Source organism: Moschus berezovskii, chromosome 23, assembly GCF_049115385.1.
Source record: "Moschus berezovskii isolate FMDL1 chromosome 23, NW_MosBer_1.0, whole genome shotgun sequence".
Taxonomy (NCBI): domain Eukaryota; kingdom Metazoa; phylum Chordata; class Mammalia; order Artiodactyla; family Moschidae; genus Moschus; species Moschus berezovskii.
The window spans coordinates 30,745,353-30,765,422 of NC_142482.1; the positions used below are offsets into that span (position 1 = coordinate 30,745,353).

At 44.0% G+C, this 20,070-nt stretch overlaps 1 protein-coding gene across 2 annotated transcripts in view; it reads left to right on the top strand.

The window, feature by feature from the left end:
- The first annotated feature begins 4,405 nt into the window (after positions 1–4,405).
- RUNX2 (RUNX family transcription factor 2) overlaps positions 4,406–20,070 on the top strand; it is a 135,181-nt gene continuing 119,516 nt past the window's right edge. For both annotated transcript variants that reach the window (XM_055406155.2, XM_055406157.2), the window contains exons 1-3: positions 4,406–4,901; positions 13,942–14,098; positions 19,914–20,018. In XM_055406155.2, coding sequence (XP_055262130.1) covers positions 4,530–4,901; positions 13,942–14,098; positions 19,914–20,018 — 634 coding nt within the window. In that variant the 5' untranslated portion in view covers positions 4,406–4,529. The remainder of the gene's footprint in view (positions 4,902–13,941; positions 14,099–19,913; positions 20,019–20,070) is intronic.

The window sequence follows — 20,070 nt, forward strand, 5'->3', positions numbered from 1 at the left end:
TGAAAGGTTGTCCCACTTCGTCAGCTGACCCACTGAAAACTAGTTTACGATTTTACAGTGACTTTTTCACTTTTCATCAACAAACAGTATATACAAAATGATTTAGCAATTAGAAGAGAAAATCTGAATGAAAGCAGCATAGCTTCTGGTCTCGGTTTTGAGAACTCAGTTCTTTGACTAGATAAGTAACTTGACTGTTTCACATCTCATTTTCTTTGTCTGGAAAGTCAGGATTTCCAGGTATTATTACTAAACAGTTATAGTAAATGTTAAAGGAGATGGAGGGGGAAATTATGCCTGTATTTTCTGGAATAGCTACATGTTCAGAGAAATGTGTGTGTGTTTTTAAATGCCATAACGTACAACAGAAGAGAGGGATATTTCTGAAGAGGAATCTAGTGGGTGATTTCTTCTGAACATTTTGAGGTAGAAAAAAAAAATTAAGCCCAAGAGTGAGCTCATGCAAACTATAGCACAAAATACACACATGTAAAATTTCACAGTTTCCCCCTGTGCCTACTATTACCAGGAGAGGTTCGGTTCAGGGGTCTGTAAAAATGTTTTCTTCCTTCAAGAATAACTCTCTGAGCCAAGACATCATCAGTTCCAGGCTCAGTCAGCTCCAGTTGAAAGTGTGAATGTTCAGCAAGAGGATATTTTTGAAAGAAGACTGAAAATCCGCTGTGCCAGATACCTGAAACGTTGTTAGGGTATTTGGTGGAAAATTTCATTTCCACGTTATAAATAACTGTAGGATATTTTAAGGGATCCAAGACTAGTAACTTCCAAGAGTTGCTTATATTAGCTCCACTGAAATGTGAAAAGAAGGGAGGATGTCCAAGGACAGGCTATAAAGCTGAATTACCGGATATGATTAATTAAAATAAATAATTCAACATTGATTAAATCACCCTTAAAATCCCCAGTCAAAGCACCCAAACATTGAGGCCTGCATATTTTGCTATCCACTAAGTAAAACGAAACAGCAATGAAGAGAGAGGAAAAGCCCCCAAAATGATTACTTAAGTTCAACTGCCCTAGAAGTTCTTATTCAAAAAAGAACCCGTCTGGTCGCCCATATTCGAAATACTGGCTGTTACTTAGCGTCACCACATTTTCTGGTAGTCACCGGTTCTGCGGATTTCCAGGGAGAAGGACAACCCCGGAGGAGGCGGCATAACACCGGCTGTGGTATTAATAGTTACTGAAATTTTATCTCCCTTGACCACAGAAATAATCAGCTTCCGGTAACTTCTCTTCCTTTGCAGCCCCTGCACATTAAAAAAGGCAACAAACCAAATCAGAGATCTTTGATAGACTGAGGTACAACGTGCCCGAAATAAAACTGTCCCGCTGAAAGGCAAAGAAACAGAAAAACAACTTGCGTATGAGTTGTGTATGTGTATTTCTGTATCGGCGTGGGGACGTGTGAACGTGTGTGCCCCAGAGCATGTGACTAAGTGGAGGCAGGGGTAGGGGGAATAAGGTAGAAAATTAATGCAAGCAGTCTGGTCTCTCTTCTGTCTTTTTGAAGGGTGAGCCTGGCTTCCCTTTGCTGGTTCGCTGCATGCAGCTGGGGAAGACCCGACCCTCGTGCGCGCCAGTGGCGCGGCGGTGCCCAGGGTTAGAGCTCTCCCCTGTGACCGAAAAGATAATTAAAAATCGCACGCGCCGGAGACAGCACGGTTCCTCGCTGCGCATCGAGTCCGTGGTGATAAGTGGGTTCTCTCATCCCGCTGGCGCCCGGGCTCGGAGCCAGTAGCTTGGGGTCGAGCAGGTTGGGCAGGGGGGTGTCCTAGCAGGCGATGCAGAATGAGCCACGCAGGGGCGCGGCGGCGAGGCTCGAATCTGCGGGGGTTTGGGGAGGAGAGGCGGGAACGCGGAGAGAAAATTGGGGAAGGAGAAGTCGGACGAAGGAGGCGTGGAGTTGTCGATGGGGAAAGGGAAGGTAAAAATAAGCCCCAAAGAGGAAAGACGGAGCAGTGTCCCTTGAACCCCATCCTTACCCCCATGAGGGAGCTCGCCTAGCCTAGCCATCCCCGCCCCCGCCTCCGCTCCCACGGTTGGAAGCCCCTTAGGCGAAGGAGCATCTTTTTAGAGGGCATCTCTTTAGTGGTCCTCAAGCCAGGCAACTACAGCCCATCAAGTTCATCTTGCTCTTGAAATAGGCTCCAGAGCGCTGGACAGGCAGCGGGTCCCCTCTGCCGCGGCCCCCACGCTCTCTCTTCCAGGCCCTTTCAAAGGCGCAGACCCCCCCAAGCGCCGGCTGGGCGCGTGGAAGCGCTGTTTTAAAAACCAGGAGGGAGGGTCGTGGAAGGTCGCTACCAGGGTGAGAGAGGCGTTTGCGCAGAGCAATAAAAACGCCGATTAATGGGTATGTGAATTGGTTTAAATAAGATGGAGGGGGGTGGGAATGAGTGATGACTCAACTATCTTCCTGAATACTCCGAAGAGGAGGCACTATAACTTTTCATTTCTTTTACAACGTCGCTTATTACTGTGTAGTGTCAGTTACCCTGTTAGGCATCTTTGAAACGTTGGCAACGGATGATTCTTCTTACAGACACGTTTTCAAGCTTTGCGAGGTTTAAAGGAGATTGACAGCCAGGAATTTAGTAGTACAGTTCGAGGAGGGGAAACAGCCCGGTGCCCCCTTCTTAGGGGTGCAATAGCCTCAAGCGGATTTCCCGGCTTCTGCGGGCGCTGCACATTGTTTTATTTGTTTTGAAGGCTCAGAGTTTGAGGCTGGTAGGAGACACCCACGTGCTTCTGACTCTCATCAGCGTAATGATCGCCTTAGCCAGAGTCGTGTCTATATAAACCACAAAAACCTAATCATTAGAAATCCCAGCCTCCAAAAACCACATTTTAGGTAAAACTGCTGCTTTTTTTCTGCGCTCCTTCATCCTCTCGACCACAACTTTTTGGGGGATCCAAAGTCGCTTTTTAAACCCACATTGGGAAATAAATACATAAATAAATAGCCATTGAAACATTTTGAATATTTTATTTTGTACTTTTAATTTTTTTCCCCCAGGAGTGGTGGGGGAGAAAGTTAAGACCTTAGACCTAGTTTTAGATGCAGAATAGACAATAAAAGTTTGAAATTCATGGAAAATTGCTGGGGTTTTCCCCCAGCGAGGGTTTTTGCAACTTATTTTAATCATCAAGCTGACAGTTTTCCAGTCCTTAAAAAAACTCATCCTTGTTCTCTAGGAACGACTAGTTTGAATATAGAAGAAAAAAGTGTCCAACACCCACTTGAGTTTCTAAAACTATTTTGACAAGTGTCCCCTCCATCCCAATTTTTTGTGTCACTTAAGTGAAAAAAAAAAAAAAAAAGGAAACACACCCAAACCCTGCAAAATCTTTTTTTTCCCTCGGGAGCCGCTCCGGCAGAGGTTGGGGGGCGGGTAGGGTGGGGGAAGGGTGAAGAGTGCTGAGAAGTCAGCACAGACGCTCAAGAATTTTCCTTCCTCCTCTCCTGAAGTTAAAACGAAAAATAACGACAGTCAGATCAGCCAGCGGCTCTCTGGCATCTCAGCTTCAATCTCCCTGGCCCAAGAAGGGGGTTCCTTGTCCTGGGAGGAGAGGGCGAGAAGCAAGAAGACGCGACCTGGCGAGATCCCGCTAGCCCGGGGCCGCCTCTCTCGGCTTCCGAAGCTGCGCGCGGCGTCCCGGGGGCTCCTTCTCGCGGCCGGCGGGCGGCGGCAGCGGCTGCGATTCGCAGCCTCGAGATCCGTTGCCCCGAGATCCGCTGCCCGCGACTTACCTCCTGGCACCTCGAAGCGCGAGGGTCAGGGGAGCTTTGCAAAGAGCAGGAGGGAGTGGATGCGAGGAGGTGGCGGTGAGAGGGCGAGAAGAGGAGAAGGGAAAGGAAAGAGCCGGACCGGGGAGCCGGGCTGGCAGCCGCCGCGGGAGGAATCTGAGTGCGCAGCCGGCGCGGGGGGAGCGGCGGCCGCCGCGGAGGAGGCGGCGGCGGCGGCGGCAGCGGCGCGGGCGGGCGGGCGGCGGCGCGGACGCCTGCAGCTGGGTAGCTGCGCGCGGCGCGGAGCGGCGGTGGCTGGCAGCGCGCGGCGATCCTGGCCTCGGGGCTGGACTGCTGAACCCACTGAGCTCCACCGCCGGACTCGAACTGGGAGGGGGCGCCAGCGCACCCAGGACTCGGTGCCCCAGGGGACCCCACTACAAGTTGCTGCAGACTGAAGCCTCCCGCCTGCCCGGGCCAGACACGTCCCGGTGCCCGTTCGCAGCTGCCACCCCGGGTGCTCCAAAGGCTCCGTCAAGACCTGCGCCTCTCGGGTCTCCCCACCCGCCAAGCCGATTGCTCCGCAACGCCGCCGCTGGCTCCCGTCAGACTCCGCCCGGCAGTCGGCTTCATCGAACTTGATTTCTCACCTCCTCAGCCCCATCACCTCCAGCCCCCTTTCCCCCGTCTCGCCTCCACCCCCCCAATTTCCTCCTCCTCGCCCCTCATTTCCACCCTCCTCCCCCTCCCCCGGCCACTTCGCTAACTTGTGGCTGTTGTGATGCGTATTCCCGTAGATCCGAGCACCAGCCGGCGCTTCAGCCCCCCCTCCAGCAGCCTGCAGCCCGGCAAGATGAGCGACGTGAGCCCGGTGGTGGCTGCGCAGCAGCAGCAGCAACAGCAGCAGCAACAGCAGCAGCAGCAGCAGCAGCAGCAGCAACAGCAGGAGGCAGCGGCGGCGGCGGCGGCGGCGGCGGCAGCGGCGGCGGCGGCCGCGGTACCCCGGTTGCGGCCGCCGCACGACAACCGCACCATGGTGGAGATCATCGCTGACCACCCGGCCGAACTCGTCCGCACCGACAGCCCCAACTTCCTGTGCTCTGTGCTGCCCTCGCACTGGCGCTGCAACAAGACCCTGCCCGTGGCCTTCAAGGTAAGAAACTGCGGCTGCCCCCCGCCCCCCCGCCCCCGGCTCGGCGCCGCGGGACCTGCCCGCAGGCGTCTCCCAGCCCGCGGGGTCCCGGGAGGCCTCCAAGGCTCCCACCTCGGTGGCTCCGACCTGAGGGACCCCCGCCTGGCCCTCTTCCTCGGGATCCCCCAGCTGCGCTCGCCGAGTTAGTGGTCCCGCACAGATCCTTCCCTCTCCCACTTGTGCCCGCAGCCACCACCTCCGCCTGTGTCCCCTCTATCCGTTCATCACCCCTCCAACCTCCCGGCCAAAGTCCCGACCCATTCCTCTGAGCCGATCTCCCCTCCCCCAGGAATCCCCGGGTGCCCACTCGGCGCCGCCGCCGGGACGAGCTCCACCCCGCCCCCCACTCCTCCGGGGCGAGGATCCCCGGCGTTCTCCCCTGAGACTCCCGCGCCCCGGTGCCCGGCATCCCGGCCGAGCCCGCACCGCCCCTCCTCGGGATTCCGCGGGCTCCTACCCTCTCCTCCCCTCCCACCCAAACGCCCTCCGTTCGTCTCGGCGCCCCCTCCTCTGACCGGCTCGCGCCTTGGCTGTCCCGGCCACTCGCGGGCTCGGGGGCCGGTGTTAGTGGGGTGCCGGCGCCGGGCGTTCGCGCCCGGGGCGGGGCTCCGGGTGCCGGTTGCTGGCGGCGGCGCGTGGGCCGCATTACGGGTGTCCGAGAGGGTCCGGGCGAACTTAGGGACTCGGGTGCGAGTGATGGGAAGACGGGACGGGGGCGTCCTCGTAGCCTGCAGACCCGCGCCGGTTCCCGCTGCGGAGGAAGGCGGGGCCGCCCGGGTCGCCGCGCGCCCGGAGGCGGGGGAGCCCGGGAGTCCCGGGAGCCAGACCCCCGAGTGCGAGGCGGCGCGGGCCAGTGGAGGGGCGGGGGCTCCCGAGCCGCGAGGCTGGAGGGAACCCTGCGAAATGCCTCCGGCTCGCCCGCCTTGAAAACGGAGGTGACACTGTGAGACCTGCCTTATTCTTTCTTTCAAGGACTCAGACCCCGAAGGTCCCTCCCGCTTCTGAAAGGTCGTGGGAGGCTCGGGTCAGCGACCTGGGCGCCGAGGCAGTGACTCCCCCAGGCTGGAGGGCACCCCCCGCGCGTCCCGCGGCGGCCTCCTCGGGCCGCCGGGCCCGTTAGTTTGAGGGCGGATGTCAGCCGCCAGAGTCGCGGGCAGCGGCTCGGCAGGTTTTGGGTTCGAGAGTCCGGAGTCTCTCTGTGATGCAGCTGGGGTCCCCCCGTCCCCGGCAGGCAGCCCTCGCCCCCTCGCAGAGCCCCCAGGGCCGGGAGCGCCCCGCGTTGCTGGAGAGACGGGGTGCCCGGGCCCTGCCTCCTCGAGGCATCAGGCGCTCGGGATGGAGGGGGCGGTGAGCCAGACGCGGAGGAGAGGGCGCGCAGAAAGATGCTTCCGGTCCAGTCTAGCCTCTGAACCCGCGAAGGTGGGCCTGGGTCCCGTGGGTTCTGGGATTGTGGAGAGAGGGTAAACCAGGCCTTGGGGTGGGGTGGAGGGGGGAGGAGGAATCCCGCCAGTTCCTCCCTTGTGGACCCTGGGGCCAGACTCCCACGGGCCGCTGGCAGTTCGCTGTTGTTGACCACCCCCCTGCGCCACGCACCAATTCAGATTCCGTGTGTGGGTGGGGTGGAACGAGAGAGGAGTCCAGGTCAATTAGAGCTGGTTATCTCGCTAGGTCTTCTATCAGAGCAGGAATCAGAATGCATTATTATGGAAAGGGGATGTTGCATTCTGGGGCAAGTTTCATTTTGCAGTTGGCTCAAGAAATGTGTGTGTGTGTTAACCGTCCCATTTCTCCTTTTATAAACCGCCCATTTTGTAGGTTAAGCGTTCCTTCCATGAAATATGGAAAGCTCAGAATATAGGTGAATCGTAGAAATGTGGATTTTCACGTGAGAGATATCTTTTACAATTCATCGTTCAACGGTCCAGAATTTTCTAACTAGCCTTATGTGAGAGTGGAAATTTGTTTCCACCTACCTCTCCCTCCCCCCAAAATCTCCTCAAAACACGAACACACAAACAAAAAGCCCTGGATGAAAACAGCAAATAATAAAAATAAATAGATATTATATATGTAAAATGCCAGGAGTCAGGATATGAAAAAATTAAGGCTCTAGATGTTTGATATTCTGCATTCCGTTAGTTTTGCTAAGCATGATTTTAAGGTATAAATGTCTTACACTATACTTTTGCGTTTATGGTGCTGAATTGATTCTGAGCATTAATACTTTGACTAGAAAGGCTCATTTTGGCATAAAGATAGAATGCAATTTAGTTTGAGCTGTTCTCAGATGTTTTGGCTGTCTTTAGGTTTTCTCACTACCAACCTTTTAAAATTATTTTGAAAATAAATTGCTTTCTCTGTTATTCATCATACTTATTTTTAATTATAGAGTAATTTTACTTTTAACCATTAAACAAAACCATAGATAACACATGGCCATATTAAGTTGAATGTTTTAATTTGTATTAACTGAAAGATAAATTGAATTAACCTAAATCTTGACTTTCATGTTTTCCCACCTCCCTAAACTTGTGTTTAACAAAATTCAAATAGTGGTGGACAGCTGACATCCACTCAGTATAGAAGTTTAGTCTCTATTGAAAAAAGATGTGTAGATACTCGGAACATCCAGATTTTGACAATATTTTTGTTTGTTTGTTTTCATCTGAATGTTAGTAAAATCAACCCTTTTTATACCTTACTTTCGAGATAAAAGCCTGTGAGCGGTAGACTTTCTAGACTCTTGCAACATAATCAAATACATCTGCAAAGAAGAAGTAATATGAAGAAGTCTCAGTTTTAAAAGTGGTGACAGCAATTTGGCTATCATATTCAGAGCTATGTATAAAGTAAATTATAGTGTTGTTGGGTAGATAGCAGACAGGTAAATATATTTAATATAGAACTTAATTGTTGAGAAGTCTGGTATTCAAATCAATATAATATTTATTGAGCCCATATTTTATGCCTGTGACACTGAGCTCTGCAAAGTAGAAGATCAGAAATGAATTCAGTAGACTGTGTTTTGATATGTTAACTTAAAACAGTGCTTCAAAATGATATTGGTAGTGTATTGCATTAAGACATGTCATGTACTAGCGTTGTTCATCTGATCTTGTTTTGGAATTATACGAGAGTACTTAATTCATTTATACGCTGACATGTAAAAGTGCAAAAACAACTTGTACGCTTTAAACTACACCAACTTGTTTATTAGCGTTGTATTTTTAACAAAGTTCTGCAGTTTTGAAATGTTCAGTCCTCCCAGGTGTCAAGGAAATGGAAATAAATATTTTTAACGTTTCTCTCAGGTGTATGTCACTGAAAGCTTAAAATAGTTAAGGCATACTATTAGAGGATCCCAGGCCCTTTCTGTCTTGGGTAGGTGCAGGGATGAGAAAGCGATACGCAAATTCATTGCATTAGTTAATGGTCAGGTAGAAATAGTGGGGAGAACATGTTAGCCCTGTAGCCGGTAGCACCCTTGTAAGTTAGGAGTCTGTCAGCATTTTCATCCTGAAGCTTGGTGTTCAGGGTTCGTAACTCAGTTGCTTTAAATAGCTTCAAGCTGAAACACTATGCAGAAATTTTAAGTCCAGATGTGTATTTTAAAGTTAAAAGTAGTGTAAGACTATTGCACGGCTTTAAGTTAGTGAACACTGGTCTGTATATTTACCAGGATCATATGTTTTTCTGGCAGTGTTAAAGAAAGAAAACACATTTTTCGATATATGATCTATTGCTCATAGTTAATTCTGCATGTTTAATAATACCTTTCAGTATTTGTCACAAGTAGGGTTTCAAAATGATGGAGCAATTTCTATTTGAAAATAATTTTTTCGACATCATTGGCCATTTTTCTCTTTATAAGCAAGTATGTAGCTAATACCTATTTGACATAATGAGTTGTATTTTCCTTTCATAATTAGCGATCAGATTTTATGTTTGTATCTTTTTAATGTAATTATACCTAAATAAAGAAAACGGGTTATTAAGCCTGTTAACAGTTTGCTAAACCTACTCTGAGTTGCTGTGCAAAACTGTGTACATCATAATAGATCTCAAGTTGTTTGAAGACAGGCTTATTTTTGTGTTTATGCCTTTAGATGCAAGAAAAATTATTTAAAATTCAAAATGTTAGGATTGAGCATATATAAAACTTACTGGTAAGGTAATGGAAACAAATAGTTTTAGATGGAAAATAAATAAACAAAAAATGTTAGAAACATATTTGAAAACAGGTATGGTAAAATGTCATTCATTATTTTCACCCCTTTGGCATTGCTATTTTTATCTTTTTAGAATTCCAGAATATCCAATGTTAGATGCTGTAAGTCAGCTTGATACATGGCTCATGAATTTCTGGCTTAAATTGAAATAATTCCCATCAAATTTCTCTTTGACATATAGTATAAAAATTAAGAAATGCTATTTTATATTATATTTACTCTTTTCTCTATGGTTCAATCAAGTTTTTCTAACTTCTAGGTTAGAGTCTAAAAGTAACTAATATTTGTGAAACTTTGTGATAGTTTATTTAAAGTTATCTCTAAATAATTACCATAGGAATAAAACTTTTCCTTTTTGCAATTACTCCCTTACCTTTCTTTTTATTCCAAAGATAGATTTGGTCAGTTTCTATGTTGAAAAATAATTATATTTCAATTTTCTGCAAGTACAATGTGCCCAAGTGATATTGGTCTTTAAGAGTAATTGATTAGTGAAGACTTGACTTCTGTCTATGGAAATGTCATAAGCAATTTCAATTTCCATATAATAAGACCACAAAAACAAGTTTAAGGGCCTGAGTTAATTCTCCATTGCTCCTCTTTCAGAGTAGCTTACAGATTTAGTCAGAAGAACCCTGATAAAAATTTTCAATAGTGTTTTTAGAGTTAAATATCCTTTTACTTTATTTTTCACAAGCTCTGTATCATGTGATTTAAATGCTAGTTATCGTGAGGTGCGCTAAATAAAGGAACTTCTTTCTCTGTTCTGAAATGTCAGGACACAAAATTACTTCCCTCTTCCCCACGAAGTTTCTTGAATTGGTAGATTTTATATTTGAAAAGCACCTAGAAAAGTAACTGTTAAAGTTTCATCACAAATTATTCTTTGCAGAACAGAACTTTTGTATTGGGTGGTGTGGAAACAAAATTTTGAGTGCTAAACTAACTAGTTAAAAGGTGATTTTTGAGTGCTCTCTACCCCTTAAAATGTTTTCCATTGCTTGGGTTTGGTGCAGATTAAATGTGTAAAAATTTCTCGATTCTCTTGGTTTTCTTTTGGATAAACACAGTTGAGAATCTCCAAGGGAAACTTTTTAGCTTCAGAGATCTACTTCTTTTTTTAAAACCCTCAAACATATAATTACACTTCTGATTGATATAAAGTCAAATATATTCTCTGTATCTCCCTTTTTTCCCTCAGAAAAACATTAGTCAATCTGATTTGGTAGAGTGAATAGCAGGGGAAAAAAAAACAAAAACAATAGATTTAGCTTCTAAAATAAATTCAGCCAAAACAGGAAAAGTTACCACTGTATCTTGTTAGTTAGCATTTTTTTTCCAGGCCAATTTGTAAGCCTCATAGAAGACTCACACAATTTGTGATGACCTATTTGTTTTGTTATTAAATGTGATACATAAAACATTCAGTTCAGTTCAGTTCAGTTGCTCAGTCGTGTCCGACTCTTTGCGACCCCATGAATCACAGCACGCCAGGCCTCCCTGTCCATCACCAACTCCCGGAGTTCACTCAGACTCATGTCCATCAAGTGGGTGATGCCATCCAGCCATCTCATTCTCTGTCGTCCCCGTCTCCTCCCACCCCCAATCCCTCCTAGCATCAGACTCTTTTCCAGTGAGTGAACTCGTCGCATGATACCATTATTTAATATGGCCATTATTATACTGCTTAAGCAAAGAAAAATGGATTTATGTATTTCACTCTTAGGGTTCTTTTCTTTCATATTTTCCCATATTGAATCAATTTTCCTTTTCTTCTAACTAAAAAAAAAAATCCATTATGTTAAAAATATGCAGTAAAATAATAATGTCCCAGAGCTCTAAAAAATCTTTATATTGGGGCAGATTTCTTCACTTTTTTTCCGGAAATTTCGCCAGCCTGGAGTGAAACCCATCAGCAGTCCTATATCTCTCAGCAACGCCAAAAAACATCTCAGGACATAAAGTAAAGAATTACATATTGAGTTGAACCCTTTAAGGATGCTTATAAGGAAAAGCCTATGTTTAGCACACAGCCGACTTGGAACAGAAGTTAGCCTGCTCATCTTACTAAAAGCACATCATTATAATTATACTCTATACTTATGGTATATCTTCTACATTTTACAGACTTTAAAAAATTATCTCCAATTTATATTGGAAAACTGTAGTTTCAGGAGATGAAGTTACTTGCGATTATGGCAGAGGGGTATCAGGTGGGGGGAGAGAGGGGGGCCTCTTGATTTTTGGTGCATTAATTCTCTTCTAAAGAGTCCAACTTTTCTGCCTTCATTAATACACTTACTGGTTCCATATTTACTTTGACATAGAAAGCCACACAGCAGGTGTTAAAACACAATATGCTGAGTGTAAAAAATGTCAAGCATTCAAATGAATACTGGCAAACACAGTCGGTTATTTCAGTATTTTTCAGATGTGCACATTTTTGGCCTTGTGAATTTGGAAAGTTGATGAGTACTTTGCCCCCGTCAGGGGTACAGCATTACCTGTGTTTAGTAGCCGCTCGAGGCACTAGATCAAGTATGCAGGAAGGAAGTCTTGCTCTCGTGGGATTTACCCTTGACCTGGGAGACTTCTCAGATTGAATAGAGTAACCGTATATTCCGGGTAAAGGACAGTGGGCATGATTCCCTCTCCTGGGACGGAAAAAGTTGTCAGAAAACTAGTTTGGAGCAAGGGCATACTGCCTCTAGCTGGGAGTGCTGACTCAAACTTTAACTGGTTCTCTCGCGGACTGTTGGCGGTGGGACGTGATGCTGTTTATGGAGCTGTTTCATTTATTCATTTCAAAAATATTTATCAAACACTTACTCTGTGCCAGGCACTGTTTTGGGAGCTGAGCATAGAGTGGTGAACAAGGCAGATGAAGGCCCTTGCCTCTTGAAATTTCTAGTCTCATATAATCTGGGCCCCTAGAGAGAGTCTCTTAGCTTTGGGCTAGCATATCAAAGGGAGTAAGATGGTCATTCCTATATGTACACTGAAATGAGGATTATTTGAGTACAATGGGATGCTATAGAACTGGGTTCTATAATTTGAGGACAGCTTTAAGATTTTAAACCGAATAGCAGAGTACTAAAGGCGGACACGACTGAGCGACTGAACTGAACTGAACTGAACTGAAAGGCGGCATGAGTTCGAGTGAACTCCGGGAGTTGGTGATGGACAGGGAGGCCTGGCGTGATGTGGTTCATGGGGTCGCTAAGAGTCGGACATGACTGAGCGACTGAACTGAACTGAACTGAACTGAAGAGGCAGCATAGAACTGAGAAACAGCCTGAAAGAACAGTAAAGGTGAAAAAAATATTGACATTTTTTTTTTGCTTTTTGTTTGTTGGGTTGTTTCCCTGGCTGGAGCCAAGGGCAGAGTGGAGGGGTGTTGGAGCAGGCTTCCTCAGTGGGGAAAAGGCAGTTCTAAAGTATAGTGATCATGTCTGTTTCATCATGCTGTAAGAAATCTGCTTTAAGGAGAGTTATGTACGAATTGTATTGGGAGCACGGAATTAAATGCTTTGGTTTGCTTTGTGGACATCTTGACAAAAGAGGGAGGAACAGAAGGATGAAGGTAATATTTGCCAGACAGGCAAGGACACATGGGTGTTGTCATTGGAGGGTGGTGGGGTTACTGCAGTTGGAACCATGGCTTAGTCACCGCAAGGGCGTCTGGAAGCCAATGAGCAAGAGATGGAAATCATCTGAATATTATAGGATCCTGGAAGTTAGCTGAGAGAAAGGAAATTATTAAGAGGCAGGCCCTTGGTAATTGGTTTAAGAATAGTGTGTTTTATATATGACAGCAAAGACTCTGCACCAACAGTCCCTTCTGAGCTCCATGTTTATCAGAGGCACCTATTTGCAAGTTAGCTGACCCTGGTTAAAAATGTGTTCCCTGGCAGCAGTGAAAAATGTTTATTAGCCTCAAAGACTGATTATTCTGGATCCTGACTTTCCCGAGTTAGTCGGCTACAGGTTAACTGCTGAAGATTAAGGAGGCAAGATGGCAGATAGGATGAGACAGAAGTTTGGCTAAAGGTGCATTTTCTGTCTGTACCACTCATGTGTCACTGATCATTTTCAGCCTGTTACATGTCTTTATTCCTGTTCCTAGACTTTAAGCTCATGATGGCTTTGTATATTCCACTGGGTCACTGCAGAGTGGGCATTCTGTCATGATTTGCAGTGTGACTGAATGCTGAATGTCTAGCTCAGAGCAAGGAGATGAAATGTAGTTCTGGATACCACACCCCATTTAGACTTCCCTGTAGTCAGGAACTGTAAGGTTTCCCCTAAATGTCTTATCCCATAGAGCTGACCACACTTCCTTTTTTTGGGTGGGTGGGTCGGGGGGCTATGATCTGGCTGAGACCACACCTCAGGCGGCTCCAGGCTGCAGACAGGCAGTGCCTTAATATGTTTGATGCAGTCTGCACATGGGGCATCAGCTTTCCTTCTGTGGCATAATTCCTATGGACAACTTAACATGGGGATTTAATAAAAATGTACATGTATTCTGTGAAGAGTCCAACAACAAATGAAGGAAACTTTTGCATGCCTTTGAAATGGGTGGGCCCTGAAACGTTGGTCTGTTTGAAGTGGCATCTGAACCCGTATGCAGATGCCTCGTTCCTGTCTGTCATTCCTGGACTGGAGCACTAAGTCCCGATACAATGCATCCTTTACGCTGAGACTATATTCCCAGTGCTTCAGCTTTTCTGAGATGCCATTATTGCTGCTATCTTTCCTGTTTTATGTAGGTGGTAGCCCTCGGAGAGGTACCAGATGGAACTGTGGTTACTGTCATGGCGGGTAACGATGAAAATTATTCTGCTGAGCTCCGAAATGCCTCTGCTGTTATGAAAAACCAAGTAGCAAGGTTCAACGATCTGAGATTTGTCGGCCGGAGTGGAAGAGGTAGGTCTCTGATTTTTCATATGGATAATGGAATAAACACATTAGGATCCTCTGATGAAATGTAGGCTAAGTCTGTATACAAATCAGCACCTTCTACCAAATAGAATTACTGAAAGTTTTCTTTAAATATGTCCAGATGAGGTTGAGTGTTTTAGTGAGTACTCAGGCCTTTTTCATTTGTTTTATGATATTGAAAATTCAAACAGTGTTTTCAGAAGGACCAGTTCCTAATTTCACTGGGTGTGAGCATATGAGGTGGAAGGAAGAACAGTTGGAGGTTCAAGTTCTGAGTTATGAGGAGCCAAATAACTGAGTACATTCAGTGGCAAAGGGCAAAGAAAAGGGAGTGCATTGGATCAATTTCCTGGTAATATCAATTTTGCTCTAAGTTGTAGCAAGGACAGCTAGCATAATGCTTTTCACTTGTCACATATGTTACCTCTGTAGGATTTAATTTACTCCTATAGGAACTTATTTAAAAATCATAGGCTTTTATAGAAGGCTTTTCATTTGAATAAGTGAATAATGTATTACTTATGTTAGAATGACTATGTGGAATTGCCTAGACAGATGAATGATCGAGTCTCTAAATATTTCCACATTATTTAAGAGTTTCCACCATCCATACCCCCCATTCAAATATTAGGAGTCCTTAAAAAGATCATAAAAGAGAAAATAATCCCTTTTAGGGTTTTTGTAACTGTTTCATAAATGCGGTTAATATATATTTTTTAAAGTCTCAAAGAAAACCAGTATTTTGGCTTTTATTTACTTATTCTATGGCAAGACTTTTAATCATCATTCATTAGAAGTTTTATGTTCATTTACTGATTGATTGAATCTGACATTTCCATTTTAAGTATTTTGATGAGAAGAGGGAAAATAGACCACTTTAGGACTGGAGTGAAATAAATTATAAATAAATTATAAAGACCTGTGGAATGACTTCAACCCAGGTTTGTGTTAGGAAATGAGAAGCATCAATTTTTAAACCATGTCCAATAATTGCCCTTTAGTTTGGATCAGATGTCAAATTATTACCATTGTAAAAACTTGATAAGGGAAATTCATGCAAGACTGTTTCCGGTGAGTAGTTTTAGTTTACTTTCTAGGAACAGGGCCAAGAAGTTGTACTTTTTAACTTAAAAAAAAAAATGATGCATGCTAATGAGATACTGTCACTGAAGCTTTGAAATAAAATGAGAGCCTCTGGTAGAATCAAAACTCAAGGGGTTATCTCTGCATCAGGTTTAGTTCACTTTCATTAAAAGGAAAAAAAGATGTATCTTATCTCGCTCTTGACTGATTAGGTGTAAAGTGCGTATCTGCGTGTATTCATTTCCCCCTCAGTTACTGTTCAGTCCCACTGTACAATTCAAATTTCTTTTTCTCTAGTAAGAATCAAGAGAAATTTGAACATGATGGTTTACCTGTATCTTCTGAAGGGCGTCTTTCTTCTAATGTAATATTACTTTATTGAATTTTAGTATTTAAAAGACCAGGCGCTATACATCATTTTACAGAGACAAACTAGAGTTTTCATTTATCTTGCTTTCGTATGATACAGATGCTGCATAACTTTTCCCTGATCAGTTTGAGTAGAAACTATTGCAAAGTGATAGTGTACTTTGTAAACCCTCAACATATTTATTTAAGAAACTTCAAAGAGAAACAAAGGGTGTGCACTGTTTTACTATATTGGCTTTCTGAGTTTTGGCTGGTTTCCCAAATAGCAATTTTTATATTTAAAAAAAAAAAAGACAGACTTAACTGCTTGCAGACTTTTCACGCATGGAAGATGAAGAAAGCTTCTTTTGATGAAGTGTAATTATGTCCAAACAGAGCTGACCCCCTCCCCCTATATTTCTTATGATCTTAACTGAAGAAAGTAGGATTTTTCCTTTGAAGCAGCCGGGACTTGGTGGAGGATCTGAAATGCCACAGTCTGCTGCCAGAGGCAGGATGGAGAAATTGGTCCAGACTTGTCTTCGAGACTTAGATTGGGGGTGGGGGTAGCGAGTGGAGAGAGAAAGAAAAATTGATGTATCACTAATAATAGATTTTTAAATCAGGGCATTAATATTATATGAAAGGAAACAGTAATATCAAGCTGAAATGAAGAGGGAAAAGGACAGAGAATATTGATGAGATACTACCCTTTGAGAAAAAAATGGGTCAGTTCTTCAGTGGCAGGAAACCCGTTAACCTGCCTGTGTACCTGACCTGCTTTCTAACAGTCCCTTTCCAGCTTCCTCTTTGATTTTCACACTTCTATATTTCTCTCAAGTTTTTAAGTCTGGGTCAACAAGATGCTGCCATTGCATTTGCTGCCCAGCTATTTACATTTTCTATTTTCAGTAGCATTAAAAAATGAAAAAAATCAGCAAGTTCCTCAAATGCTACATTTTTTCATGGGTAGAAAGATACACTCTCAGGAATTAAAAAAACAGTTTTGGATTTATAAAGCAGTAACGTTGCTACTTGCTCTGGCATCATGGGTTATCTGAGGACCACAGCTTTTGGAAGTGCTTTGGTATATGAGCAGAGCATCGGTGAAACTTGCATTCAGTGGAGAGTGGCTTACATTTTTAAACTGTCTTTTCTCTTTCTCCTTTATGTTTTAAGCAAAGTATTGAAAGTGACTTTGGTCTTTAAGCTTTCTTGGTGTGCTTCCTCTCTTTTGACGTCAAGCGAGTTGCTTTTAATTTACAAGCACTTCTAAACACCTATGGTGTGCAGAGCATGGTACTTTGTCAATTCCGGATACAACCTGTGTTCCGGATACAACCTGTGTTCCGGATACAACCTGTGCTTATAGCCTTAACTTTCCCTACTATTTCTGACAGCCCCTTGGGCTAGGTTGGAATTGTCTTTCAATGACAGGTCCTATGTGTATCTCAGAAAATGTATGACTTGAGGACATATTGCAGAACTAGTTCCTAGATGAAGCTAAGGATGCTACAGTTAGTTGTCTAACGAGTGCTAGCTCCCTAAGTAAGAGCCTGCATTTTTTATCGCTTATGGAGAGTAGTAAACAATGGGATTTGGAAAATTTTTTTAAATTTAAGGGCGTAAGTCATGAACACTCATATAAAAATTTGACTTCGGAAATGTATCACTGTTTATAGGGACGAGAGCAAATGACCTAGTTGGGTGATAGTTTCTGGAACCATTAGGTTCATTTTCCTTCTGAAGGGGCAGTAAGAAGTGGGAGGAACCTCCTTGGCTTTTGTTTTAGTTGTTAAAGTACATCTTGATTCTTAGGATTTGATTTAGAAGACTTCAGCCAGACTTTCATATCGGTTTCCTTTCTCTCAGACCCAACTCTTTTTAAAATGAAGTCTTTATAGAAAATTGGTTCTGTTGTGAACATTGGATGGTGAATTTTATATTTCACCTTCTTTTGTTCCTATGTGAGGTGTTTCTATGAATTGTGGAGATGCATCAATGCATTTTAATATCCAGAGTACATTGTGAAAGTCTCAAACAGCAATATTCTCAGAAATGGTTTAGGTAAGTTCATGGGCACTGTCTCTTGTGGTTATTAAGAGTCATTAAGGACAATTGAGATGTGTACATCCTTGATTTATGAAGATTCGTGCCATGGATGACAACTGTCTTCTAAGCACCACTCTTGAAGCACTGTTAGAAACACAGTCCTGGCTCACAGGCCATTGATCCAACCCAGAATGGATCTTTTTTTTTTTATGGTTTAAGGCAAATTAACTTTCAGTCTAGGAGTTCAGCCCATTTACTCCTTCAGATCTTCCCATTGTTTTAAGGTCCTGATCTGGATCCAGTAGCTTCCTATTCAACTTTCTAATCTCCATTTCTGTAGACTTTCAGTTTTCTGTGAGTAGTTCAGACTCCTGGCTGCCTTATTCTTCTGGTTAGTCTTAATATTTACAATAAATCCTCTGTTCCTTAACCAGATAATTAAATTTCTTAAATCCATGTAACATTCAATATATAATGGATGAAATACAGAATATCAGTGACACTTTAAAGATAGATGATTTCATCATTCTGACTGACATACTTCATTAGTAGATTTATATTTGTTTCTTGGTCTGATAGAGCTGTTTGGGACACATGTAGCAATAAATTACCTCTTAGTTTCTAAAAATGTTCTCTAACAAAGTAAAAAAGAAGAGCATTAATTTTAGGATCTGGAAGACTTGGTTTCAGATCCTGATTTTTTTCCACTTATTAAATTAGTAAGATTCTCTGAGCTTCGGTTTCCTTATTTGTGAAATGAGGGTGATAAACCTGAGTGGGTAGGATTAAATGAGATAATGTGTATGAAGTGACTGGCACTTCACAGGTTTCTAATCAGTATTCCTTTTCCTCACATTTCCCTTACCCTGCCTTTCTCACTTTCCTCCCCACCCCCACCCCATCTTCTTGGCCACAGGGTATCCAAAGAGACTTAAAACTATATATGCCTAGTAACAAATGATATGTGTCTTAAACATATTTTAGGAACTTACATGGTCTGGGTTGAAAAGAAAACCCATTCACTAGACTTGACAGCCAAAGACCTGTTCTACATTAAGCCTCCTCTACAACCTGTTCCATATTAAGCTTTGAAAAGATTGCATTAAACTCTGTGTTGCTACATATTGTTTAAGATTTGTGTTTTGATTTCATACCCTCTGCTTTCAGTAAAGGGAAAAACAGTCTTTGACAAAAAAAAAAAAAAAAAAACAAAGCAAAAGGAAAGGAGCTTTTCAAAGCTCTGTCCCAGGAGCAGGCTAAATGAATTCTCTGGCCTGAGATTGCTGAATGTTTTATTGAGTCACTGCTTCACGCCCACCTTTTCCTGTCTTGTAACAGTTTGCAGTTTTGACTATCTGACGTGACTAACCGTCGCAAATCTAACTGATTACAACTGTCAGTGAGTCTGGGTAGCAGAGTCTGGTATCTTCTGGAGAAAGCAAACAGCCAGATCTGCACCCAAACTTTTCCCCATCATTTTTGCCACCCTTCCCCCTTCCACCCGCTCCACCCCACTTCATCACCTTTTTTTAGCTCATTAATTTGAAACATCAAATGTACTTTTTCAGTGAAGCACACCCTCTGCTGAAAGCAAGCATTCATATTTACATTGGGAGATGTCATGTACATTTAACCAAAAATAAGTTACTGTCAGGGAGTCATTTCAAGATTGCTCTTAGACGAGAAGGTATGTTAGGGAAGGGGTGGGCAGGGAGGAGAAAAACTTTGTTCCAGTAATGATGAAATCATCATACCACAGGCACATTAAGGCCAGGACGGGAGACACTGGCTCCTGTTAAAATGATTCCCATAAGAATCTTACTCTTTCATCTTCTCATTGTAGTGCAGTTAAGCAAATGAAATGCTAAAGCCATGTGAAGTCAATAGCATAATCAACAGTGATTTAGTATTGTTCTCTCACGGGGTCATGACCTAATCCTAAATAAAGACTTCTAAAATTGTCTGCTTGGATGTGTTCCTGATGTTGTAGAAAAACTGAAAGCAAAGAGAACCCTCTTCAAGTGGTCCAGAGTTTTTGTTTCCATTAGAGCTCTTGCTACTGAGCAACTCTTTTTTGAAATTGGAGCCTCCCTGTACAAGACTGCCATGAAGATGAGGATTTTAGTGCTCATGAGCTTAGTAACTCCCTAAAGTGGCCATCAGAGGGTTTCTCATTAGAATAAGGAGTCTTGACCCTTGTTCGAAAATGGTTACTTCTTCAGAGATGCTTAAATGCAATGTAGACATTAGTACTACCATTTTATCATCAATACTGTCTTTCTATATTCACTGTGGATTTTCCCTTTTCTATCTGCAGGCAAGAGTTTCACCTTGACCATAACTGTCTTCACAAATCCTCCCCAAGTAGCCACCTATCACAGAGCTATTAAAGTCACAGTGGATGGACCCCGGGAACCCAGAAGTAAGTGCTTGCCTTCCTATTGGAAATGGGAATAGAGTTTGTGGAGACCCTG